This window comes from Myxine glutinosa, chromosome 5 (genome assembly GCF_964187855.1).
Source record: "Myxine glutinosa chromosome 5, kmMyxGlut1.1, whole genome shotgun sequence".
Classification (NCBI taxonomy): Eukaryota; Metazoa; Chordata; class Myxini; order Myxiniformes; family Myxinidae; genus Myxine; species Myxine glutinosa.
This window is the reverse complement of record NC_136265.1, coordinates 59,338,540-59,366,514: the sequence shown is the minus strand read 5'-3', so window position 1 is coordinate 59,366,514 and position 27,975 is coordinate 59,338,540. Positions and strand designations below refer to the sequence as shown.

General features: G+C 43.6%; 1 protein-coding gene and 1 long non-coding RNA gene across 8 annotated transcripts in view; one reads left to right on the top strand and one right to left on the bottom strand.

Moving 5' to 3' along the window:
- The window catches only part of LOC144888196 (uncharacterized), a 153,047-nt gene extending 135,999 nt beyond the window's left edge, over window positions 1-17,048 (bottom strand). For 3 of the 7 annotated variants that reach the window (XM_078778091.1, XM_078778093.1, XM_078778094.1), the window contains exons 1-3: window positions 16,795-17,037; window positions 9,172-9,234; window positions 3,972-4,115 (exon numbers count right to left, since the gene is read on the bottom strand). In XM_078778091.1, coding sequence (XP_078634217.1) covers window positions 3,972-4,115; window positions 9,172-9,234; window positions 16,795-16,954 — 367 coding nt within the window. In that variant the 5' untranslated portion in view covers window positions 16,955-17,037. Of the gene's footprint in view, window positions 1-25; window positions 1,947-3,971; window positions 4,116-9,171; window positions 9,235-16,794 lie in introns of those variants that run through there. The other 4 variants (XM_078778095.1, XM_078778092.1, XM_078778089.1 and 1 more) reach the window with 4 other exon arrangements.
- Window positions 17,049-19,305: 2,257 nt separating this feature from the next.
- LOC137427502 (uncharacterized) lies at window positions 19,306-25,013 on the top strand. The gene is made up of 2 exons (XR_010984506.2): window positions 19,306-24,137; window positions 24,464-25,013. It is a non-coding gene; the product is annotated as an uncharacterized LOC137427502 (long non-coding RNA).
- Window positions 25,014-27,975: the final 2,962 nt, after the last annotated feature.

Sequence of the window (27,975 nt, the reverse complement as noted above, 5' to 3'; positions counted from 1 at the left end):
CGCCTTCCCCCAATCCCTCTCCCTCCCACACATTCCCGATGTCCCTGCTCTCAAATGTTGTGTTTATGTGCTTCCCCTTCTCTCCCCATCTTGTCTACCGCTCCCCTTTTTATATACTTTGTTTGTTTGTCTCTTTGATTTGTTTTTGTGATAAATGTTAGCTCTTTCACGAGCCTCGATTCTGTATACAAAAAAAAGAAGAAAAAAAAGAAAACCTGTTCTGTCAAACTCTTCTTTGAATCTTCCTGCTCTTTTGGCATTCCCCCATTTGTCAGATTATATCTGCTGATATTTCTTTTTGTCGTTTTCTTTTTCTTCTTTGCGATCATTGGGGCTGTATTTGTTTCTGTTTTGTTTTCCTGTGTAGTATCCTTCACTTGCACCTGTTTTTGGAAGTTTGTTTCCAAATGGATTTACGGTACCTTTGCTGATTTGTTGTTTTCATGTTCGTGCACAAATCTCATTCGATAGTCTGTTGAGCTTTTCACATACTCCGCTAGTCCTACACATGCTGTCCTGTGCACGTGGTTCAGCTACATCAGTCCACCTCGTCCTCCTATTCTTGGCAAGTAAAACCTCAGCATGCATTGTTTTTGTTTAATAGATTATGAAAAGTTAGAAGTTTCCTTGTTTTGGTGTCTAAGTTGTTGATTTCAAATTGTTTCCAGTTTATATTTGCACAGCTATACTGGAATACTGGTACTGCAAGTTGGTTTATAGCTTTGGTTTTGTTCATTGGAGAGAAGGATGACTTCAGAATTAGTGTTATTCTGCGCAAGTACTCTTTGCTGATTATTTTCCGCCTTTTTTGGTGTTGTACCTGGGGAGGTCTTCTTATATTCCGATGTATTTGAAGGATGCTTCCTTTTCTAGTTCCTGTATTGTACTTCCATCTACTGAGATAGTGTGTGTTCCTTTTGTTTTTCCAGAAAGATATCCGCATTTGGTGCATTTGTCAAGAACAAATTCCATTTGAATGTCCTCAGTCGCGCTTTTCTAGTTTGAGATCGTCCACGTGCAGTAGATGTCTTCTGTGTGTCTTCTTTGATGTTGAGAAAGATATGATGAACAAGCAAATGCCTCGCTGCACACAGAGCACTTGTGGGGCTTCTTTCTTGTGTGTATTATTTGATGTCTCCTTAAATTTGATGATCGAATAAAGGCTTTAGGACACACAGAACACTTGTGTGGCTTCTCTCCTGTGTGTATTATTTGATGATTCCTTAAATCTGATGATTGAAAAAAGGCTTTACGACATAAAGAACACTTGTGTGGCTTCTCTCCTGTGTGTATTCTTTGATGACTCCTTAAATTTGATGATCGAGTAAAGGCTTTAGGACACACAGAACACTTGTGTGGCTTCTCTCCTGTGTGTATTCTTTGATGACTCCTTAAATTTGATGATCGAGTAAAGGCTTGAGGACACAAGGAACACTTGTGAGGCTTCTCTCCTGTGTGCCGTCTTTGATGAATGTGTAAATCTATCGATCGAATAAAGGCTTTAGCACACGAAGAACACTTGTGTGGCTTTTCACCTGTGTGTATTCTTTGATGAAAGTGCAAATATGACTTTTGCATAAAGGTTTTCAGACACACAGAACACTTGAAAGGCTTCTCGCCTGTGTGTGTTCTTTGATGAATCTGCAAATTTGATGATCGAGAAAATTTCTTGTTGCAAATAGAACACTTGAATGGCTTCTCTCCCTTATGGATTGTTTTATGTAGTTTTAAAATTGACAACGTTGTAAATGATTTGTCACACACAGAACACTTGTGTAGTTTCCTAATTCCTTGTATAATCTTGAGGGTCTCTGTGCAACATTTACGAGACATGCTGTGAAATGTACCAGTATCTTGAGTAACTGTCTGTGTCATGTGACGATTGAAAACTTGTGCGTTGAGCAACTGGGAACTGTTGGACCAAGAATCCAATTTCATTCGTTTCTCTGAAAAGACAAGTCACAAAAAGCAATAATTCACACCAGTTTGTCCATATTTGATAATATTTCTCAAATTAATTTGAACATTGTCATTAGTTAAACATTTCTCCTCGAGGAAGAGGGTCCAGTTCAGATTCAAAAATGGAAGAATTTTGGAACTGGCCAAATGATTCAGTTAAAACACACAAACAAGACCACTGTTCATCACCATCTCAGATTATCCACCATCCAAAACATGATCTTTTCTACCCCCATTAACCCCTCCACCCAAAAATCCCACCTTCTTCCAAATTTTCAGTTTTTCCTTCCTGAGAATCTGCTTCTGTATCCATATTGACCACCATGTGCTTGTGCATCCTCCCTGACCCCTCTTTCCTCCCCACTTCCCTTTTTTGTTCACGTCTCCCTCTGTTTTATCTGGCAAACCGTGCTGTTGGTGTTTCCCCCCTCATTCTCCTCTTGTTTTGTTCTGTTGCATCCTGATTTATTCAGTGTTGTCGCTCTTCCACAAACCTCGACTTTGCATACAAAACAAAGAAAGAAAGAAAGAAAAAAACCTGTGAGAGATACAACCACTGTCTATCAATGGTCAGAGGAATTTTCATAAGTACAACTAGATATAGGCATACTTTGACTTCTCTATTTGGGGGGAGGGGGGCAAGGGCTTAATATTAATAATGGTAGCTCGGTGAGACTTCCAAAATTACCGTTTGTTAGGGTCGTTAAAGTGTACGTGAAATTACAAATACAGTTTACGTTCATTATTGTTACTCACGTTTAAATACGGGATGTTTTTATCTTAGTTGTAAGTTGCTGAAAACAAATCAAGGTGGGGCCATTGCCCCTCCTGCCCCCCTCCCAACCCCTCTCCCCACACCTCAAACTCCTCCGGTGCTATTAGATGGTCTGTGGAATGGTAAGAATAATTTTATATCAAAATAGTGATCGTAAAACAGTAATCTTGAATAAAATGGAATTCCTGAATGCTGTTATTGTTGCAGGCAAGTCATCAATAGGAGAGATGGTGACATCAGAAATCGATCTGATCAGGAACCTGAATGGTGGGATACACAACACAAGCTGAACAAGAAAGGCACTTGGTAGAGCACATACCTCCACCAGCCTGAACAGTTTACGTTTTGCATCCCACTGATAGGCCGGCCGGATCAGCATCCGGACCTTAACCAATATCTAATCGGCTTGTTCTTGTCACCGACCCAACATGTCCACCAACTTTTGTCATAACCCATCCATAACTTCTTGAAATATGCTATATATTGGTTTTGGTTCAACATCTCAAAGACGAAGAATCAATTTTAAAATTCTCAGATCCGGATCTGCGTCTTCACAAAAATCCAATCAATTTGTTCTTGGCACACATCCAACCTGTCCACCAAACTTGGTCCAAATCTGTCCATAGCTCAGATATCCCGCTCACAGACAAATGGACAGTGGTGAAAACATAACCTCCTTCCTTCCACCTTTGGTGGCTGAGATAACGATTATAACAGCTGCAATAAATTCAAAACAACACAACCGCACGATCACAGAGAATAAGGGACATACTTGAATAAATGGTGTGCAGCTTCATTTCCGACACTGCAAAATAATCAGAGATGTGGAAGGATATGGTCCAGGCTTAATGATTTGCTTCAAAATAACGAGATCGTAGATGTGGTCAAGATTGTCACATGACTGAGATGTTGAACTATTTTCCACAGGAAATCATCCAAAGTTGGTGGAAGTAATTGCAACACTGCGAAGTGACATCGTAGGATTTTGAAATGGTTGAAATCATCTAAAATGGATCCGATGTGATGCAATGATCTTGAATATGTGTATTTTATAAGCAACGTGTATTTTAAATGAAAGAGGTATCCCTGTCTTGTTCACAGAAACAAGCCATTTGAGTGAAAACAATTCAAATGGACTCGTTATTCTGCAAGGTTTGTAACAAAATTATTTAAGAGTGAAATAATGAAATAAACAAGTAAACACAATGTGATGTGATCTATTGAGAGTCTGGCGTACCTTCGAGCAGCTGAGCAGATTTCCTAGGCTCCATGGGTGGAGAATCACATGGTTCCTGCTTCACATGATCATTGCTCAAAGCATCCTGGGATGTCTGAAGAAGGTTGTTTTGGAAAGGTTCTGACTTCACCACTTGAGCTTCACCTGCAAACCATGTGACAACAGTTCATCACAATAAATGGAGGGATAAAAAAACAAATGTAAACCAAAACAATCATTCTAAGTAGTGGGGAGAAATGCATGGGGTCTCCAACAGAAAAACACATTTTCCTACTTAACCAAAGAGGTCAACAAAGGACGAGGGCAATTGAAATTAGAGGAAGTGCATGATGAAATGACAATTTGGTGTTCTCGCTGATGCAGAATAGCTGTCTGCATTCCATTGCCTTATAATGATAATTATTTGAACTCTTAATTTGTGCCCTGGGATTATCTCCGCTTTATTATCTCCGATTATCTCCGATTTCTTACACGATTTTAGCTCGTTGCTAAAAATCAAATTCTCAAACATAAACCACGGCCTGGTTAAACAATGGGCCACTTTTGATAATCACGCTTTTACTCCTACTTCTGCAGGTGGATCCACCCCTCAAACCCACTCTATAACCAGGCTTATTCTCTTTGACTGCCCCTGGATTATAGTCATTGCCATTCCTGAGTTTCACAAGAGAGCATCGGGCAAAAAGGTGGGAAAATCATTTTCGCACCTTTTTGCTTTATTCATGGAAATTCATTCTTTAAATTGTTGTTTTCTCGATTCCTCTTGTACACCGTGTGATTGTACATTGTAGCAGGAACCGTGTGATTCTCCACCCATGGAGCCTAGGAAATCTGCTCAGCTGCTCGAAGGTACGCCAGACTCTCAATAGATCACATCACATTGTGTTTACTTGTTTATTTCATTATTTCACTCTTAAGAGAGATGTCTCTCCGAAAAGACCGACTGGACAACCCTCCCATCCACTTTCTGAATAATCCTCTCCAAGAAGTTCTGTCACTCAAGCTTTTGGGTCTCACTATCTGCCATGATCTTTCCTGGGAAAACCACATTTCAAATCTGGCCTCCAAAGCCAGTCGCCGACTGGGCATCCTCCGTCGTGCGAAGTCCTTCCTTGGCACACCTGAGCTCCTCACCACATACAAGGCTTTCATCCGCAGCTCAATGGAATACTGCTCTCCCCTCTGGGCTGGTGCTCCTGCCTCACACCTAGCTCGTCTTCACGCTGTTGAAACCAAAGCATTCAGAATCATTGGAATCTCCCGTGATGAAGCTAACTCCAAGGGCCTCTCACTCACTCACTGCAGGCAGGTTGGTGGTCTTTCCATCTTCTACCGACTCCTGTCTGGCCTTGCCCCCCCAGCTCTCTCTGGGCTCTGTCCCGCAAATATTCCTACAGGTCGCACAAGATCTGCCTGCAACCCTCTTATGGTCAAACTGCCAAAATCAAGACTCTCTGCTCACCTTCACTCCTTCATTCCTCTTTTCTCCCGCCTCTGGAACAAACTCCCTCACTCTCTTCAATCCCACTCCACCCTCCAGGTCTTTAAAACAGCTGTTTACCACCATCTCTTATCTTCCCCCATCCAAAACCTTGATCTTTTCTACCCCCGCTAATTTCACCCCAATTCCACTTTTTTGAAATACCAACTTCTGTCCTGGAAGTCATTGGTGTCCTTGTGTTTTATACTTCTCCCTCCACCCCCCCCCCTTCCCATGCCTCCTCCCCCCAAGCCCTCTCCCTTCCACACATCTCCCTGCTCTCAAATGTTGTGTTTGTGTGCTTCACCTTCTCTCCCCTTCTTGTTTTCCACTCCCGCTTTTTATATATTTTGTTTGTCTGGTTGATTTGTTTGTGAAGTAAATGTTAGCTCTTTCACGAGCCTCGATTCAGTATACAAAAAAAAACAAAAAAAAAAACATATTTCTTACCTCAAGTTATCATAATATTGTGATGTGGAAGGGATGGGGTGGGGGGAGGGGCAAAATTCCACAGCATGAATGTGGTAAGAATAGTATGGATTGCGTGCTCGAGTTAAATATAATTACTCTTGAAGGAGGGATCTGGTTGGGATACGCTGAAGGTAATATGTGCACAGTCGGAGCGGTGATTGTAAAATATATGGAGTTGAACCCATCTCCGCACCAACCAGGTTGACCTTGCCTTTCTGGAGTCTATCAAGTAAAGATAAGTGGTGGGCTGGTGCTCCAGCCCAAATGTGGCAACAGTACTCCATGAGGGGACGTATAGTTATCTTATACACAGGGGCGTCGAGGTTTTTTTTAAACAATGGAGTGAAACCCCTCATCAGCTCATCCTCATTTCCTCATCGTTACATTTAAATCCAGAAGCTTATTTTGTTTTCTTTGCCGGGTTTCTCGCTGGAAACAAAACAACATTTAAAATTGTTAATGGTGCAGTTTCAAACTTTACAGAAAATGGTTATTAACCAGAAATGTGCGTTACAAAGAAATGTGTTTGTATTGTAGCGGTTACCGCTGGATGCACACAATCGCCTTGCACCGGCCAGAACACGGCCAGACGCGCCTCTCCCGGGCATGCCCGAACCTCCCGGGCACGCCCGGTCTCGTCTTTCCCGGGCATGCCCGCTCTCGCCTTTCCAGGGCTCGCCCAGAGCGTCCGGGAATGCCCGCTATCGCCTTTTCAGGGCTCGCCCAGAGCGTCCGGGCATGCCCGCTATCGCCTTTCCAGGGCTCGCCCAGAGCGTCTGGGCATGCCCGCTCTCGCTTTTCCAGTGCTCGTCCAGAGCGCCCGGGCACGCCCAGCCTCGACTTGCCAGGCCACAGCCAAACACGCCCGGGCAGGTCCAGACTCGCCTTTCCAAGGCTCGCCCTTGACACCCGGGCATGCCCGGTATAGCTTTTGCCGGGCAAACCTCCCGACATAAATGTGTATATATATATATTGCTGCCCGATAAACGGGCTTGTCAGAATACCTGAGCTGTTTTGTTTCAATAAAGCAACTCGGACGAATTCCGTCTTTGGTCGCGTCAATTCTTTCGACTCGCGTTGGAGCGCAGTTCCTTCAGTATCCTCTTTTTACAAAAAAAATCATGAATCATCTTCTCACGTATTTTTTTTGCCAATCTTATGGAGAAATTGTGTTCAACATTCGAGGATGTGAATTGACTCGATCAGTCCAAACGTTCCGCTATCTCCTTTATTTTCGATTATACGGCTAAATAAAAGTGTGGAGGGGAGTGTCCTGACGAGGAGGGGAGTGTCGTTGAAGCTGAAGGGAAAGGTAACCCTTGCCCGCATGTGTGAGAAGTGTTATGATTTATGGGAGCGAGACATGGGTAATGAACGTAGAGCAGCAACGAAGGCTGGAAAGGGTGGAAATGCGAATGGTTCGGTGGATGTGTGGAGTATCGTTGAGAGAGAGGAAGACAAATGATGAATTGCGAAAGATGATGGGAATAGAGCCTGTGATTGATGCTGTGAAGAGGAACAGGTTGAGATCGTTTGGTCATGTGTTGAGGAAGGATGAAAGTGACTGGTTGAGAAGAGTGATGGAAATGAATGTAGGAGGAAGTAGAGGATGGGGAAGACCGAGAAAGACTTGGCTAAAGGTGGTGGAAGAAGAAATGCGGGCAAGGGGGTTAACAAGGGGAGATGCAGAAAATAGGGCAAAATGGAGAAGATTGTCATGGGGCCCGCAATGCTAACCCCTGCTCTAGCAGGGAAAATGGCCTTAAATGTCTGTTGTTGTTGTTGTTGTTGTTGTTGTTGTTGCTGTTGTTGTATATGGCTAAATAAAAGTGACCATTTGTTTTTCTCGGTAAAATATTCAGGTAAATGACATGGACAAATAATAATTTTGGCCTTGTGTGCATTTTATTAAATAAATTGTTTCAGGCCGTTTGTCTGGAGCATTCATGATGCTTTGGACAATTGGACCACACTGCATGTTCCGCACTCTGCTACAAGTGTGAGGTGCATCAACTTCAACTTGCACAATGGATTTGTTAATACTTTATTTATTTACTTTCCAACACTTGTACTGTGAGCTAAAAAGGCTCCTGTGATTTTGCTTTATTTATGACCTCGTTGCTACTCCAATTTAGGATCTTCATAAAAGAAAGTTCCTTACAAAGTTATAAAAGAGAGATAGAGTGGGGGTGGGGGCCCCGAGGTTGTTTGCCTGGTGCTGGCTCTCGACGCCCCTGCTTATGCAGGTACAAAACAGCCTCAGGAGGTAAATCCCTCTGTGCTCAATAAAGACAACCAACTCGCTTTGAAGCAACCAACTCGCTTGGAAGCAACCAACTCGCTTGGAAGCAACCAACTCGCTTGGAAGCAACCAACTCGCTTGGAAGCAACCAACTCGCTTGGAAGCAACCAACTCGTTTGGAACCAACCAACTCGCTTGGAAGCAACCAACTCGCTTGGAACCAACCAACTCGTTTGGAACCAACCAACTCGTTTGGAACCAACCAACTCGCTTGGAAGCAACCAACTCGCTTCGAAGCAACCAACTCGCTTGGAAGCAACCAACTCGCTTGGAACCAACCAACTCGCTTGGAAGCAACCAACTCGCTTGGAACCAATCAACTCGCTTGGAAGCAACCAACTCGCTTGGAACCAACCAACTCGTTTGGAACCAACCAACTCGCTTGGAAGCAACCAACTCGCTTGGAAGCAACCAACTCGCTTGGAACCAACCCACTCGCTTGGAACCACTCTCAGCAATACCAGAAATATACTTATCGCAAAGGAGGTTGGAGGAGATGTCCAGACCAAGAAGCCGAAGGTCAGATGATTCTATTAAGGTTGAAGAGCCCATAAGCAAAGAAAGGAAAGACCTGCCAGTAAAGATCTAAGAAGTTTAGGCCAAAGTATGTATTTATAGCATCCTGTCTATCTTTTTCCCTGAATACATTATCAATAAACCCTTTTAATTGTAAAGAAAAATCTTCCCGCCTTTGCCTCGTCACTCGACCCAGACCTTCAACCAGTTTTGGCTTGCATTTTAGGCGATCTTCGTGTCGAACGTAAATGGCAATAAGAAGTAACGCAGTGTCGTGAAACAACATTGGTTCAGTCATTCGTGGAGGTTTTAGAAATCTGCCTCAAAATGCCTCCATTACAATGCCAGAGAATAACCTCAATCTATACAATGTATATGCACACATAAACATCCGTAACTGGAACAAGTAAAATGTTGATGTGGTTCAGACCTTTCTCTTGAGACGTTGAATCATCCTCAAAGTCAGATTCAACCTTCACTTTCACAATCAAATCTGAAAAGAAAAAAATCCTTCGACGATGAGAAAAATAAAATAAAATTAAAGGCTCAAAGTTTTGGCATTGTATGGATAGGAAGGTTTGTCCTTTTATTTTCAATTTTTTGCAAGGTTTATCCTTCCAGTACCTTGTATCACATACCTGTGCGTACACAGCAGGGATAACATACCTGGGATTTTCATATATGCCATATACTATGTATATATATATATATATATATATATATATATATATATATATATATATATATATAGACAAGGTGTGTTCAAAAAGTATGCGACCTTACTTTGTCGTGCGTAAACAAATGAAGCTAGGGAGGTGTTGATTGGTGCACGTATGTAGGCGATCCTAATGCGCATGCGTGAATTTTTTCCCACCTGCAGAAGCTGTCATTCGACGGCAGACCGCCGATGAGTGAGGAAGTGTAAGTGAGCGCCGTCGGATTTTCGTTTTTGACAAAATGACGGAAAAACTTGAACAACGCTACTGCATCAAATTTTGTGTAAAGCTTGGCGATTCCCAAGTGGAAACGATCCGCAAGATTCAACAGGCCTTCGGGGACGAAGCAATGAGCACCACACAGATAAAGGAGTGGTACAACCGCTTCAAAGATGGCCGCACATCAGTGGAGAGTGAAGCACGTTCGGGTAGGCCCTCAACATCCCGAAATGAGATCGTCATTGACCAATTGAGGACACTGGTGATGCAGGATCGTCGAATCACGATCAGAGAACTTGCAGACGAGGTGGGCGTCAGCTTTGGATCCGTTCATTCCATTATGAAGGAGGATTTGGGCTTCAGGAGAATCTCAGCGAAGTTCGTACCAAAGCTGCTAACGATTGAGCAGAAGCAACTCCGTTTGGAGATCGCACAGGACATGCTGGAGACTGTGAACAGCGATCCCAGCTTCCTCAACACAGTGATCACTGGCGATGAGTCCTGAGTTTATGGGTACGACCCAGAAACCAAGTTGCAGTCATCACAATGGAAGCATCCAACATCCCCGAGGCCAAAAAAAGCAAGGCAGGTCCGCAGCAATGTCAAAGTCATGCTGACCGTCTTCTTCGACTCCAGTGGCGTGGTTCATCACGAGTACGCACCACATGGCACAACCATCACCAAGGAGTATTACCAAGAGGTTCTGCGTCGCCTTCGTGACGCTGTGCGACGCAAATGGCCGGACCTGTGGGCAGCGGGCAATTGGCAGCTCCATCAAGATAACGCACCCGCCCATTCTTCACATTTGATACAGAGTTTCTTGGCCAAACACAACACACCTGTGCTTCGTCAGGCTCCCTACTCTCCCGACATGGCTCCGTGTGACTTCTGGCTTTTCTCCAAGCTGAAAATGCCCCTGAAAGGGACCAGATTTCAGTCCAGAGAAGACATCATGCGGAATGCGATGGACCAGCTGCGCGCCATCCCAAAAGAGGCGTTCCAGCGCTGCTTCCGACAGTGGCAGAACCGTTGGGAGAAGTGTGTGGCAGCCCAAGGGGACTACTTTGAAGGAGATTAGTGTAAGTTTGTTGTATCTGGATACGAGTATTTTTTATGAACAAAGGTCAGATACTTTTTCAACACACCTCGTATATATATATATTTAAATACTTGGGCTAAGGCTCGTAATAGAACAAACACATACACACACACACACACACACACACACACACACACACACACACACACACACACACACCTTGGGAGATGTGCCGTCACTACCGTCACTTCCCGGGATGCTCTGGGAAAGAACAACGTCACAACAATGGCACCGCTTTTCTCACCGTACTCAGCAGGGCATTTCCTCATGAGGAATTTTCTCCTCCTCATGGATGCCAACTGATGTGGATTGTCCTTGCTCTATCCTTTTCAAGCAAGGAAGCAGCACGTACCATTTTAAAGTATTTGGCATGACTTGAACCGGTCCAAACCGGATGAGTGTTTTTTTAAGAGACACCATCATTACTGGACGGCCGTTGGTTCCACAAGGGAGCTCATCCGCCCTTTGCCAGGTGTTGTTTTTGGTCCTGGCAGGGTATCACAGTTACCATTCTCACCAGCAAAGCCAGGGAGGGGTGTCAGACCATGCGGCAGGTCGCACATGTTACCAGTGGAAGTCCAAAAAGACTGAACTGACTTTTACAACAATACTTGATCAACTGGACAGTTACATGAACGTTGGGACACGCAATAACTACCTGAGAATTCGCAAACATTCTCAAAAGTCCCTCGCTCTAAGAAACCACTCATTGATGCGAGATGGTTTCATATCGAGAAGGAACTAGAAACGGCTCAATACCGCCAGATCGTTCCATATCCGCATCTTCACATAACACTCACGATCTTTCTATGGGTTGTAAAACGAAATATAATAATAATACTTGCCACTTTTTTTACTCTATCCAACTTTTACAATCAACAATTTGCCTCAACAACAGTCATATACAACCATCCCTTCTTTAAATGGGTTCAGTTTTAAAGTTAAACATGTAATTTTTTGTGTACAGTTCTGTGTTGACGCGGGTCTGGTCTCGGTCTGGCCCTCCCCCCTCCCCCTCCAACCCCCCCGCCCCCTGCTCCCTGATGCTGGTCGGCATTCTTCTTCCTCTGCTGTAGTAACTGAGACACATGGGACCTCAGGTAATGTTCTGTAACTATCTCACTGTCAACACTGCGATCTATGGAATCATAATAAATTCCTTCATTTTTGGTTATTATTGTCGTTAATGATTTGTACTGTAGCTCCCAAGACAAAAACAAGTGCATAACGATCGAGGAAAGTGACGTCTTTGTCACAGAGAGTGGAGGTTTTGGATAAGCTTGGTTGGGGCGAGAGTGCTGCCTTATTGGGCAGACATTATGGTGTTAACAAGTCCATTATCCACCAAATACAGACATTATGGTGTTAACAAGTCCATTATCCACCAAATAAAGACATTATTGTGTTAACAAGTCCATTATCCACCAAATAAAGACATTGTGGTGTTAACAAGTCCATTATCCACCAAATAAAGACATTATGGTGTTAACAAGTCCATTATCCACCAAATAAAGACATTATGGTGTTAACAAGTCCATTATCCACCAAATAAAGACATTATTGTGTTAACAAGTCCATTATCCACCAAATAAAGACATTGTGGTGTTAACAAGTCCATTATCCACCAAATAAAGACATCATGGTGTTAACAATTCCATTATCCACCAAATAAAGACATTATGGTGTTAACAAGTCCATTATCCACCAAATAAAGACATTATGGTGTTAACAAGTCCATTATCCACCAAATAAAGACATTATTGTGTTAACAAGTCCATTATCCACCAAATAAAGACATTATGGTGTTAACAAGTCCATTATCCACCAAATAAAGACATTATTGTGTTAACAAGTCCATTATCCACCAAATAAAGACATTATGGTGTTAAGTCCATTATCCACCAAATAAAGACATTATGGTGTTAACAATTCCATTATCCACCAAATAAAGACATTATGGTGTTAACAAGTCCATTATCCACCAAATAAAGACATTATGGTATTAACAATTCCATTATCCACCAAATAGACATTATGGTGTTAACAAGTCCATTATCCACCAAATAAAGACATTATGGTGTTAACAAGTCCATTATCCACCAAATAAAGACATTATGGTATTAACAATTCCATTATCCACCAAATAGACATTATGGTGTTAACAAGTCCATTATCCACCAAATAAAGACATTATGGTGTTAACAAGTCCATTATCCACCAAATAAAGACATTATGGTATTAACAATTCCATTATCCACCAAATAGACATTATGGTGTTAACAAGTCCATTATCCACCAAATAAAGACATTATGGTATTAACAAGTCCATTATCCACCAAATAAAGACATTATGGTATTAACAAGTCCATTATCCACCAAATAGACATTATGGTGTTAACAATTCCATTATCCACCAAATAAAGACATTATGATGTTAACAAGTCCATTATCCACCAAATAAAGACATTATGGTGTTAACAAGTCCATTATCCACCAAATAAAGACATTATGGTGTTAACAATTCCATTATCCACCAAATAAAGACATTATTGTGTTAACAAGTCCATTATCCACCAAATAAAGACATCATGGTGTTAACAAGTCCATTATCCACCAAATAAAGACATTATGGTGTTAACAAGTCCATTATCCACCAAATAAAGACATTATGGTGTTAACAAGTCCATTATCCACCAAATAAAGACATTATGGTGTTAACAAGTCCATTATCCACCAAATAAAGACATTATGGTGTTAACAAGTCCATTATCCACCAAATAAAGACATTATGGTGTTAACAAGTCCAGTATCCACCAAATAGACATTATGGTGTTAACAATTCCATTATCCACCAAATAAAGACATTATGGTGTTAACAATTCCATTATCCACCAAATAAAGGCATTATGGTGTTAACAAATCCATTTATCCACCAAATAAAGACATTATGGTGTTAACAAGTCCATTATCCACCAAATAAAGGCATTATGGTGTTAACAAGTCCATTATCCACCAAATAAAGACATTATGGTGTTAACAAGTCCATTATCCACCAAATAAAGACATTATGGTGTTAACAAGTCCACTATCCACCAAATAAAGACATTATGGTGTTAACAAGTCCATTATCCACCAAATAAAGGCATTATGGTGTTAACAAGTCCATTATCCACCAAATCAAGACATTATCGTGTTATCAAGTCCATTATCCACCAAATAAAGACATTATGGTGTTAACAAGTCCATTATCCACCAAATAAAGACATTATGGTGTTAACAATTCCATTATCCACCAAATAAAGACATTATGATGTTAACAAGTCCATTATCCACCAAATAAAGACATTATGGTGTTAACAAGTCCATTATCCACCAAATAAAGACATTATGGTGTTAACAAGTCCATTATCCACCAAATAAAGACATTATGGTGTTAACAAGTCCATTATCCACCAAATAAAGACATTATGGTGTTAACAAGTCCATTATCCACCAAATAAAGACATTATGGTGTTAACAAGTCCATTATCCACCAAATAAAGACATTATGGTGTTAACGAGTCCATTATCCACCAAATAAAGACATTATGGTGTTAAGTCCATTATCCACCAAATAAAGACATTATGGTGTGAACAAGTCCATTATCCACCAAATAAAACATGCGCAGAAACCATATGGGTTAGTGAATGCTCTGGTTTTACAACGAGCTAGAGGACACCCTGTTGTCCGCTCCGTTTGGTCCAACAAGAACGGTGAGAGGAGAGAAGAACAAGATGACATGCGTGTCCTTGTCCTCAGTGCCAAAACTCCGGTCACCGAGGATGCTCATATTCTCGATCTTTAACGTGTTGTTGCCTTGATTGCATAACTTCGCTCACAGACAAAGCTCAGTCAAACGGATCACCAATTTTGACACCGGAAGCAGTTTTGGTGCCTTGAGTGGTTGTTTGTTTTGACGTTTATTGCTTACCGATTAAAATTACATCTTGGATTATGTACATTACATATTAAATCACCTGCTTTATTTTATAGTGATACATTTAATACAGGTGTATCATTTGAGATAAACTAAACATGTCTTTGGGTTCTTAAGGGCCTTTGTGGTCTTTAATGGTCTTTTGGGTCATCTCGGTCTTTAAGGGTCATCTGGGCCTTGGGGATATTTTGGGTCATCTGGGTCTTTTGGGTCTGTAGGTGTTTCGGTGATCTTAAGGGTCGAAAGGTATATTCAAACAGTACATAATTAATAGACATTTAGTCAAACGGCTTCACCACCTCAGCGCCTCAAGGACCATGTTTTTCAGTTTTCGATAGATTTGAAAAGAAAAAACCGTTTTTGTCACAAGTGTACAAACACACATACAAACATAACCATTCACGTTTACTCCATTATAATAAGATTTACACAATGATTACGATAGTGGGGTTAGGGGTCTGCTTTCTAAATGTTCGAATAATACAAAAGTTGGAGGTGAGGGAGATAGCAGCGAGGTTGGGGGTGGGGGAGGATTCAGTTTCAAGAAAACCTTGACACTTATCTGTCGCCAATCCCCACTCCTCCCCCCCCCAATCCCCACTCCTCCCACCCCAATCCCCACTCCTCCCCCCCCAATCCCAACTCCTCCCCCCCCCCAATCCCCACTCCTCCCCCACCCAATCCCCACTCCTCCATCCCAACCCCTCCCCCCCCGTCCAATCGCCTCTCCTCCCGCCCCAATCCCCACTCCTCCCCCCCAATCCCCACTCCTCCCCCCCCAATCCCCACTCCTCCCCCCCCCAATCCCCACTCCTCCCCCCCCCCAATCCCCACTCCTCCCCCCCCAATCCCCACTCCTCCCCCCCCAATCCCCACTCCTCCCCCCCCAATCCCCACTCCTTCCCCACCCAATCCCCACTCCTCCATCCCAACCCCCCCCCCCCCCGTCCAATCGCCTCTCCTCCCCCCCTCCAATCCCCATTCCTCATGCCCACTTCCCTCCCCCATCTACAAACCGCCATGCCTGCTCCATTCCTCCCCAACCCCTATTAATTTAAGTCGTTTTGATTTTTGACGGATTTATTTAATTTAGTGTTGGTGTGACACAAAGAAAACCTTGATACTTATCTGTCGAATTCAAGAAGGGAAGACACATCAGTCACATCAGACACAGACATAAAGGGTCGAATGTCCTACTGCGTCTAATTTCCTTATTAATAAATCGGACAAGCGGACCCCCGACCTCACACCGTCCGAACTCTCATCTTATTTACTTTCAGATTAATGTCCCTGATCCTATCATTGTCTATTCTGTTCAAAGAAACCCAACTCTTCCATTCATTTTTGTCTATAACAGGGAGAAACGATCGAACTTCTCCTCAGACGCGTCCTTTAACGAATCTGCTCCCAGGAATCAAAATGTCCGTTCGAGCTCCGATTAAATCATTAAAACAAACGGGATCGATTCACCGGCTCAGGAGATCGACACAATATTGTACGAGGAACCCGATCAGGAGATCGACACAATCTTGTAGGAGGGAACCCGATCAGGAGATCGACACGATCTTGTAGTAGGGAACCCGATCAGGAGATCGACACGATCTTGTACGAGGTAACCCGATCAGGAGATCGACACGATCTTGTAGGAGGGAACCCGATCAGGAGATCGACACGATCTTGTACGAGGGAACCTGATCAGGAGATCGACACAATATTGTACGAGGGAACCCGATCAGGAGATCGACACAATATTGTACGAGGGAACCCGATCAGGAGATCGACACAGTATTGTACGAGGGAACCCGATCAGGAGATCGACACAATATTGTACGAGGGAACCCGATCAGGAGATCGACACGATCTTATGGGAGGGAACCTGATCAGGAGATCGACACGATCTTGTACGAGGGAACCCGATCAGGAGATCGACACAATCTTGGACGAGGGAACCCGATCAGGACATGCCACGGTGATTCTCACATAAACTATTGACGTACATAGTGCACAGCACGGACCCGCACGTGAACAAGAACGTCACGTACCGGGGCTGAACTGCTTATCCGCGGCAGATTCTCCCGGCCCGAGCAGGTTCCTCCCATAGGAGACCCTCGTCGATCCCGGAGGGTTCACCTTGTGTTTCTCACCTGAGAGATATCGGTTCATCAGACACAGCTCGGTGTTCGTCACTTCGGGACAATTCATTCCGTTTCAACAGAACTGAGGGACAACGAAACAGAGAAGCACGTGCTCCTTCCTTGCCTCCTTCCCTAATCGGCTTCTTCTTCTTCTTCTTCTTATTTTACGATCACGGAGTTTCACCGTTTCTCGGATCTCGGTAGACCACGCCCCAAGTGTAACGTTGGACGCCTCGTGACAATGTTCGTTCCCGAGACCTTTAAACAAGTTTAACAACGACCTTGCGGTTCCTGTACTCGTAGTAAACAAGTTAAAAAGTTGGACATTCGGAATATTTCGTCCTCTTTCATGTTAGTAAGTTTCCAAAGAGGTTCCGCCATGTTTACTTGTTTATGTTTTTACGTGATCCCAGCTGTCACGTGATTTGGAGTAACTCAGGTTCAAATCCCGTGTGCCACGTCACATGGATACATGAAATTGTCCATTTTATTAAGATTATAATTGACGATCTTCATCAAAGTCGTGTGGTGCTATGCACACACAACTCGTTTGCCAAGAAGGTAGGCCACCACGCGTTGAACAAAACCAAACACTTTATTCAAGGCTCGCACGGAAGCACTGGGCGGGCTCGACTTTCGAGCCCGCGTATATATCCCGAGGCCACGTCTTGCCCCCGGGCGTGGCCGGTCGGCCGAAAGGCGGGGCATGTATCCCAGTTCAACCCTGAGCCTCATGACTCCTTTGCTCCGGACGTGGCCCGAGCCTTGCTTCCACGTCCGGTCGCTCGCGTCACCCACTGGTGCGCGGAATTATGACCCGCTGGCATTGTGTCCGCCACACTCCACAGTCGTCTTAATTGACGATCTCCTGCCTCACACCTAGCTCGGCCTTCCTTGGCATGGCAAACCTGAGCTCCTCACCACTTATAAGGCTTTCATCCGCAGCTCAATGGAATATTGTTCCCCCCTCTGGGCTGGTGCTCCTACCTCACACCTCGGTCGTCTTCACGCTGTTGAAACCAAAGCTTTCAGAATCATTGGAATCTCCCGCGATGACACTACCTCCGAGGGCCTTTCACTCACTCACCGCAGGCAGGTAGGTGGTCTTTCCGTCTTCTACCGACTCCTCTCCGGCCTTGCACCCCCAGCTCTTTGTGCTCTGTCCCCCAAATATTCCTACAGGTCGCACAATATCTGCCTGCAACCCTCTTATGGTTAAACTGCCAAAATCTCGGCTGTCTGCTCACCTTCACTCCTTCATTCCTCTTTTCTCCCGCCTCTGGAACAAACTCCCTCACTCTCTTCAATCCCACTCCTCCCTCCAGGTCTTTAAAACAGCTGTTCACCACCATCTCTTATCTTCCCCCATCCAAAACCTTGATCTTTTCTACCCCCACTAATTCCTCCCAGATCCACCTTGTTTGAAATTCCAACTTCTTTCCTGGAAGTCCTGGCAGTGTCCATATGTTTTATACCTCTCCCACCCCCCCCTTCCCAAACCTCCCCCCCCCCCAAAGCCCTCTCCCTCCCACAGATCTCTCGATGTGTCCATGTCTCTCAGTCCCTGCTCTCAAATGTTGTGTTTGTGTCCTTCCCCCTCTCTCCCCATCTTGTCTACCGCTCCCGATGTTATATGTTTTGTGTGTCGGTTTGTCTTTCTGTGTGTTTAATGTTCGCTCTTTCACGAGCCTCGATCTTGTATCCAAAAAATAAAAAATAAAAAATAAGCTTGGGTCAATCGGATTAAAATTTAATATTTTTCAGATGAAAATTGATGATATTAGAAGTATGAGCTTGAGTTGACCTTTGACCTATGTTGACCTTTTGGCCTATGTTTACCTCAAAAATAGTTGGTGGTTGGTTTCAGTTAGCTGATATGCAAATCATCTATCTATAATTCCACTAATCTCTGTGTGTATGTTTGTATGTTTGTTTGTCTGTGACCGCTGTTTCTCGACAACCACGGGTCCGATATACTTTAAACTTGCCAGGTATATTGCTGGGGACCCGAGGATGTGCCTTTTCAAGGTTTCATATTAATCGGAGAAGTAGTTACCGAGCTATGTCCAAAAAACGATTCAACCAATCAGAGAGCAGCGAGCTATCACGTGTGCCGAACGTGGCGAACAGACTCTGCCTCGGACGGCACATTTGAGAGCGTATTCATTTATTTCACGTTGGCAAACTATGTTGCCGTTAAACTATGTTTTAAAACTAATTAAAACTAATTTGCGATTCTTTCGCTTTCCTGCGCTTTTGTGCACGCGATGGCGATTTCTTTACCAAACTCCGCAAGCCGTTCGCTTTGGACCAAACCATTTCATGTAAATAGAGGGGGGGGGATTGTCACCGTACTCGCCAGCCGTTCGCTTTGGACCAAACCATTTCATGTAAATAGAGGGGGGGGATTGTCACCGTACTCGCAAGCCGTTCGCTTTGGACCAAACCATTTCATGTAAATAGAGGGGGGGATATAATTTTAGATATAGATATAGTACGGGCATGCCCTAGTATTCAGAAATTCAAGTCAATCAGATGAAAATTGAGGATTTTAGAAATTTCAATGAAGTGGTTAAGCTTTTGGCCGATTTTGATCTCTAAAATATTTGGGGGCTGAATTCAGTGACCTGATATGCAAATCATCTTCAAATTTTAAGTTATTTGGATCAAAATTGAGGATTTTAGAAATCTGACCTATGTTGACCTTTTGGCCTATGTTTACCTCAACAGTTGGTGGCTTGTATCAGTAAGCTGATATGCAAATCCTATTCAGATTTCAAGTCAATCGGATAAAAATTGAGGATTTTAGACATTTGAGAAAAGTGGTTGACCTTAGGCCTATGTTGACCTTTTGGCCTATGTTTACCTCAACAGTTGGTGGTTTGTTTCAGTAAGCTGATATGCAAATCCTATTCAGATTTCAAGTCAATCGGATAAAAATTGAGGATTTTAGAAATTTGAGAAAAGTGGTTGACCTTAGGCCTATGTTGACCTTTTGGCCTATTTTGATCTCAAAAATAGTTGGTGGTTGAATTCAGTTTGCTGATATGAAAATCCTATTCAAATTTCAAGTCAATCGGATAAAAATTGAGGATTTTATACATTTGAAAAAAGAGGTTGACCTTTTGGCCTATGTTGATCTCAAAAACAGTTGGTGGTTGAATTCACTTCGCTAATGTGTAAATCCTATTCAAATTTCAAGTCAATGGGATGAAAATTGAGGATATCAGAAGGAGGAAAAAATTGGATCACGTTTCGCCGAACGTTGACCTTTTGACCTCTTTCAGAATCATTGGAATCATTTTCAGATTTCAGAATCATTGGAATCTCCCGCGATGAAGCTAACTCCGAGGGCCTTTCACTCACTCACCGCAGGCAGGTTGCAGGTCTTTCTGTCTTCTACCGACTCCTCTCCGGTCTCGCTCACCCAGCTCTGTCTGTGCTTTGTCCGCCAAATATTCCTACAGGTCGCACAAGATCTGCCAGCAACCCTCTTATGGTGAAACTGCCAAAATCAAGACTCCCTGCTCACCTCCACTCTTTCATTCCCCTTTTCTCCTGCCTCTGGAACAAACTCCCTCACATTCTTCAATCCTACTCCTCCCCACAGGTCTTTAAAACAGCTGTTCACCACCATCTCTCATCTTCCCCCATCCAAAACCTTGATCTTTTCTACCCCCGTTAATTCACCCCAGATCCACTTTTTTGAAATACCGACTGCTTTCCTTGAAGTCCTAGCAGTGTCCATATGTTTTATACCTCCCCCCCCCCCCTTCCCATGCCTCCTCCTCCCCATACCCTCTCCCTCCCACAGATCTCTTGATGTCCCTGATCTCCATTGTTGCATTTGTGTGCTTCCCTCTCTCTCCCCATCGTGTCTCCCACTCCCTTGATCATATGTTTTTTGTGTCCGTTTGTTTTTATGTGATTAATGTTCGCTCTTACACAAGCCTCGATCTTGTACACAAAAAAAAATCAGAAAATAAAAAGAAATGGCATTGTCAAAATTATTGACACCCAAGACTTAATATTTGGGAGCACAGCCTTTGGACAAAATAACTGCAGTCAAGCGCTTCCTATAGCCATGAATGAGCTTCCTACACCTCTCTACTGGCAGTTTGGCCCACTCTTCTTGTGCAAACTGCTCCAGTTCTCCCACATTTGAGGGTGCTTCTCCAAACTGCTGTTTTCAAATCTCCCCACAGGTGTTCAATGGGATTTAGATCTGGACTCATTGCTGGCCACTTCAGAACAGTCCGACGTTTTGTCTTGAACCATTCCTGAGTGCTTTTTGAACTGTGTTTGGGGGCATTGTCCTGCTGCAAGACCCATGACCTTCGACGGAGACCAACCTTTCTGACACTGGGTTGAATATTGCGCCCCAAAATGCTTTGGTAATCTCCTGATTTGATGATGCCATGCACACATTCAAGGCACCTTGTGCCAGAGGCAGCACAGCAACCCCAAAACATCACTGAAACTCCTCCATGTTTGACTGTAGGGAAGGTGTTTCTTTGAAGGCTTCATTTTGTTTTCTGTAAACATGGAGATGATGTGCTTTACCCAAAAGCTCTAATTTGGTCTCATCTATCCACAGCACATTCTCCCAGAAGGATTTTGGCTTGTTCAGGTGTGTTTTGGAAAACTCCAGTCGGGTTTCTCTCTCTCAGCCTTTGGCTCTGACCATAGAACCCCCTTTCATCGAGTTGGCAACGGATGGCGCGAGTTGAAACTGTCGTACCTTGTGTTTGAAGGTCAGCTTAAGTCTGTTTGGCAGTTGATTGAGGTGCTTTCTCCACCATTCGAACAATCCTACGCTGCAATCTTCGATCAAGTTTTCTCTTGCGGCCACGTCCAGGGAGGTTAGCTACAATGCCAGGTGCCTTAAACTTCCTGATAACATTGTGTACGATGGACAGAGGAATATCAAGGTCTCTGGAGATGGACTTGTAGCCTCGAGATTGTCCATGCTTGGCAACAATCTTGTGTCTGACTGAATTAAGATAATTATCTGGTTTTCTTTCTTTTCTCCATGCTCATTGCGGTACACACAGTGACACAAAACAGCAGAATGACTCCTTTTCGCTATTTAAACTGGTTGAATGAGTGATTTCTATATTACAGGCAGCTGCAACTCACCACGGGTGAGTTCAATTCCAAAGTAAAGGGGAATCAACTGCTTGAAATCTAATTATTTCTTTCAACTTCTAAAAGGTGCCAATAATATTGTCCAGGCCATTTTAGGATTTATTTGTGGAATAAGCTAAGGTTTAGTAATTTTTTTCAGCTTTTTTTGTTTTGTTCCACTGCAAACCAAAGAAATACAAATGTGGATACCAAAATATTTTTTAATTTCAACAATTTTCTGGAAGAAATGGTGCATTATTTGAAAAAAGTGCAAGGGTGCCAAAAGCGACTGTCCACTGTCTGGACATACAAATCTTGAAATTAGACCCTGTTCATGCTTCTTCTTCTAAAACATACTCCTTCTGGTTTCTGTTATTATATCAACGCATCTGTTGGAAAAAATACAAGTTAGAACTCTACAGAGGAGGAAATTCTTCAATATAAGGCTCGGTGCTGCTCGGCTGCAATGGGTATTTTGAAGGCCACAGCTCGGGGTTGCTGGCTTGTGTGTGGAGAAAAGAAATGTACTGCTGATAAGGCTTTGATTCTCGCAGCCTGGCAGACAGAGCTGTGTCTAAGCTAAAGGTTTGAGTTTCTACTTGTACAAGAGGAGGATCAGGCAATAGTACCTTAATCAAAAGGTATTTGACCACCAGAATTACACCAACATTAAGAGTGCTGGAGAAGTCTTTTTGCTATTTCGCGTGTTCAGATTCATTAGTCTTAAGAATAGTTCGTTTTATTTATTTTTGGGGGGAAATGTGAATCCATTGATTTATGTACACTGCATCTGTTTGTTTGACCAAGGAATGAAGTTTTTTTGTGGGTAAAAGAGCAAGTGATTAGATGGTCAGAGTAAGTGCCTAGATGGGAAGAAAAAGTCGAATACGATGGAGCATTTTGCTGTGGAAAGTGCAGAGGAAGTGTTTTTAAAGATGGATGACGGAAAGGTCTTGAAACCAATGGATACAAGGTATGGTAACAACAAAAAATAGATGGTTACAGACTTATTTTTGCAATGAAGGATGGTCAAATGATGATCAAATGGAGAATCACACACATCTCAACAACCACACACACACATCCCATTGTCACTCACACACACCAGCCACATGGGCACAAAGATAAGATTTGTATGGGATTGATACATATGTAATTATCTCTCTACAACATGCTAAGGATGTGAATAAGAATTGTTTCTGGACTTGCACCAATGACATGTGACTGAAGAGACAACGGGAAATGTAACCATTATGGGATCACCAAGATCTCAGGATTTCCAACTGGATGTGCGAAGGACTTGCCTTACTGAGCCACAGGCAGTTTTATTGGTAGTTTTGTGGTATCTCACATGCGTTTGCTTATTGCCAACCCCCAAGCTGCAGCAAGAGCCTTCTCAGAAGGTACCAGACTTGTGATGACACTCTTCACAAACTACAGCACAGAAAAATCTGGTTGAGAGCTCGTTGGCATGGCCATGATCTGGAAGATGCTCGCCAACAAACTGCCGACAGCCTTGCTGATTTAAGCTGCGAGAAATACGACAATATCCCACACTTAGTTTGGTATTATTTGTTGTTGTACATGAGCCTGTCGTATTCGTCCACAGTGATCAACTGCACAGAGTGATTGGGCTAACGGCATGTCCGTGCTTCAGTTTAACATCAAGGCCATCTCCCACGCCCTGGGACCTACATCAGCAACCGAGGTTGCTTCTCCAGTTGGCAAAGCCTGCTGCAGTTCCTCATGTTCCACAACGATGGTACCACTCTACCAGCTGCACGGAAATGACGAGCCCTGGGGATGGACGGGGGTAAGACTTTATCTGTATAATCATGTATTTTCCCTCCATATCAAGCCCACAGTTCTGCTGGCTACCTCCGGTGCAGGCCATACACCGCTCAGACTGCGCCAGTGGTCCGAGCTTCCTCGCCGGAGTGGTTTTCAGCTCCAGCTCACACCAACCGGGACCATGTGGTGGCAGACCTGCTTTTCAGCTCCATTGGCACTCTGGCTCCACCAGCTGCTTCGACAGTGGGGAGCATGACCTCATTCAGCGGCTTCACCAGGTGCCGATCCTTCAGATGAAAGAGCACTGCAATTATCTGAATTACCGACAACAGGTGAGGCCTCAACGAAGGGGTACCCTATGAGGTAAAGACATGCTAATGCTATGCACTCAGAAGATGTGTTGATGTCAGGCCCATCAAAAAAAAATGTCGCCATGAGAATGGTGTATTTTATGCCCGAAGTGAATTGAAAAGATAAATTTAATTTTTTTCAAATCTTCGTTAATTAGCATTAACATCACAAGAGGGAAGTTGTGGAAGAATTTCAAATGAAAATTCACATTGAGACACGCACACTGATATATATTTACTGAGTACGAGGATGTTACGGGGTAAAATGTGGTTAAAATAGATAATCGCTGTGTGGTGTGTGGGAGCAGACTTGATGAGATGGAGTGAAGGCCGGCTCTCCCCACGTGAAGTGTTTGTGGTGGACGTGTGGGGTTGGCTCATGGTCCCATTGGCTTTTTTCCTCGATTGATAAATTCAGGCATCTCGCAGGGGACATTGTTTTATGATTTCTTCAATGTTAAAGGATAATGTCGATTTTATATGGAGCAGGGGCAAGTTAGATTAAAAATTAATGTTTGTATTTTGGTACAAGTCAAGATGCCCCCTGGGCACCAATAAGTCTACATTCCTCTATCTGTATGTGGTAAAACCTTTGATCTACTTCGACATAATCCAAAATATTGTATCTGCCTTGAATGATGGCCTTGATGATGATTATGTAATCGGACGTGTGCAGGAGTATAAAAGTGACACTTACTGCAGTGTCCGGTGAGAGAGAATCCCAGCAAATGCCTTGATTGGTTAAATGTTGATTGGCAAAATGTAACTAAATGTGCGAGGTTCTCTCTTCTGCTTGCATAAATTAACTTTGAAATCTGTAACATCTTTATGCAAGTACCAATAAACCATTGAACTCTGTTATGCCTGGAACTTGATTGGAGAAGTCTACCGGTACTTTATTTTAATGTTTCAACTGTAATACTTTGAACCTGACAGAAGAGTGAGGGAAAATTCCCCCACACACTCCAATCCAATCCTGGGGCTGTTTAATAATGGGCAGGGCCTAATCCATATGAATAAGAGTATATCGGATACAGCCAATACAATAAGAGTACATCGGTCATGAGATACAAATCGTGATATTCACTGAGCCTATTTATCTCAAACTTCTTCCAAACATTTTCCACTTGTTGATATTGTTATGAATTTGGGTAGAGGTATATCTAGAGCCAGATAGATCTGTATAGGTAGGTATCCAACTGTCGTGATAGGGAATCTACCTGTAATAAGTTAAATGATTTGTCCGGTTTGTCGGTACAACCTGTATTGGTGTCCCCGCCGTGAGGGGGGGGGGGGGGGGGGGGGTGGGGGGTGGGCTTGCTAAATAGTGCAGGGATTATGGATACATTTCCCTTGTTCGTCGTTTCCCCCCTGTCGCCAAACCTTTGTCCCTTATGGCAACGCATTCTCATACTAGTACCCTACTGCAAAGCCACAATGAGCCGGCGAAGCCAAAGCCTCTTGCCACTATTTTACCCATCACTATGGCATCAGTAGGTTAGGTAGTTGGTAGTAGGTAGGTGTAGGTGTTGTAGGTGCTGTACCTAGTTCAAAATGACACCATTTGCATTTTGGATGAGATTAAAATGTATAAAATTTCCTTCTTGATTAATTAGGTGAATTCTGTCTCAATTTCGGATATTTCCGGCCGTGAAAAACTATCCCCTACGGCCACGAGACGAGATTTCTAAAAAATAATTCTTCGTCAATTTTAGAACATTTGACGCCATTTTCAGCCTCCGAAACGCGGTACCGGTAATAAGCTTTTTTGAAATATTTTTTCAAATACTCGAATCTCATTGGTTCCGCTGTTTGGTGACGATTTTCTTTGAAGATAACCAGAGTCAGTGCGGGCCCGGGGAACGAGGTTAGTCTTAAGGTATTTTAATTACAAATTAGAGGTGCATAGGATTGTCAATCAAACAGACGGGTGAAACAAACTCCTATTGAACTTTCTCGCAATTGTTTATGCATACTTCCGCATCTGCAAGATGGTGGCCTCCATTGAGCGATTTGGTGCGTCAAAGCTTCGAAATTCTCAAAGGATCCAGCAACATCTGGCTTTTCAACATAATACATACGCGTTCATTCACAACACCGGCTTCGCCGGCTATAAACGCTTAGATAGGTCCTTAGTGCGCAACAGTAATTAAATTCCCTTCCCTTACAATGACCTTGGAAGAAAAAGGCAGGAAGCCAGATCGGGGCACCGCCACATGGGCCGCAGCCAGCTACACCACCAGCTAGCCGAGCACGAGCATCGTAGCAGGCGATAACCACGCCCAGGGAACGTGTGATTGGTTGCAGCGGAAGGCGCGAACCTCCAGCCAATCAGCGTGGAGGGCGCCAAATCGAGACTTAGAAGGAGGTTGTTCAATTGGAGGGAAGGCGGGAGAACGTTCTGGAAGACCAAAGTACGAGGCTCTTATTGGGAATGCGCGAGATTGACGTCACACGTGAGGTGACAAAAGGACGGGCTGCACGACATTTTGTCTCTTGGCTTCTTCTTGTCTCTGCCATTTCCCTCTCGGTGCGTTCCTGGCGTTATTCGTACTTGCTCGTGCTTGAAGCTCTGCCTCTCCCCCCTCGTGCTTGAAGCTCGCTCTTCCTCCTCTTCACGCTGAAGCTCTTCTTATTGATAGGTCCTGGTGGTCGTTGGCATCATCCCTGAATCTTTAGGTGCTCGGAGCTTGGAGCGGTGCTTTCGGTGCTGTGAGCGAACGGACCTCGTGTGTGACCAACGAGGAGTTTGGACTTGGAGCGAGGCATGCCGTGGAGCGGACGAGGCTGGGGCGAGCGGGTTGGCTCGGGGCCTGGCAGAGCGTGGGCGAAGTGGACCGAGGGTATCTTCGCGCCGGAACTCGGAGCCGCGTTGGACGGCGGACACGACTACTGACAGATCAGGCCGCACCCCACAGAACATGACATGACTGGACAGTTATTTTATTCATTCATTTTCCTCTGTCTCCTATTTGGAAGTCGGTATGCGGGATCCCGATTTAGGACAATTATTTATCTTCCGTCGCGTTCCATTGTTCTCAGGTTCCATCAAATAAATCATTATTTTTGTACATTTTACCTCCCGTGTTCGTTGAGTTACTTTCTCCTCCAGGATCGGAGCTGCAGTCGGTTCGCTATAGGTAAGCGCTTCCGCTTCATCTTCTTCTTCACTTCTTCCTCCCGTGCTTTTATAGCCGAATCCAATTTGATCGTCGCCTCCACTAAAGCCGTTTGGTCATCCGTGAGCCCTGGTATTAACCGAAGGGATCGCGCGACAATATGTTCTTTGTCAGTTCTATGAGTTTTATTCAACTCATTGTAGAAACTTTTTTTTAGAGGGGAGTTGTGTTTTTGAAACGAGTTCACATCAATCATAAGTATACACGTTTTTGCGACAAGAGTTCAATATCTTCCTGATTTGATAAATGAGTTTGAAGAATTGGAAAACTTTTTATATTTTATATATGGTAATAGGAAGAAAAGACAACAAAAAAAAACAATCGTGGACTCCAATTCGGAAAATGTAGGCTTCGAGGAAGTGCAGCGGATGTATATCTGGAATTTCAGAAGGTATTTAAAAAGGTTGTTAGCTAAGGTGAAGGCTTGTGAAGTGGGTGGTCTCTCTCATTGGTTGTTAATTGTTATCTCCATATATGGGTTTTAGAAGGTGGGAGAAAGTCCTCCCAGAGCTCAAAATCTCCACCTCCTTTTTCAGTAAAGGATCATTCTTCACAAACGAAATTGTGAAACATCATCGTCATAGCTTCTTTCCAAGGGCTCTTTTCAAAATCTTCACTGAACCCCTGACAGCTTCCACTTG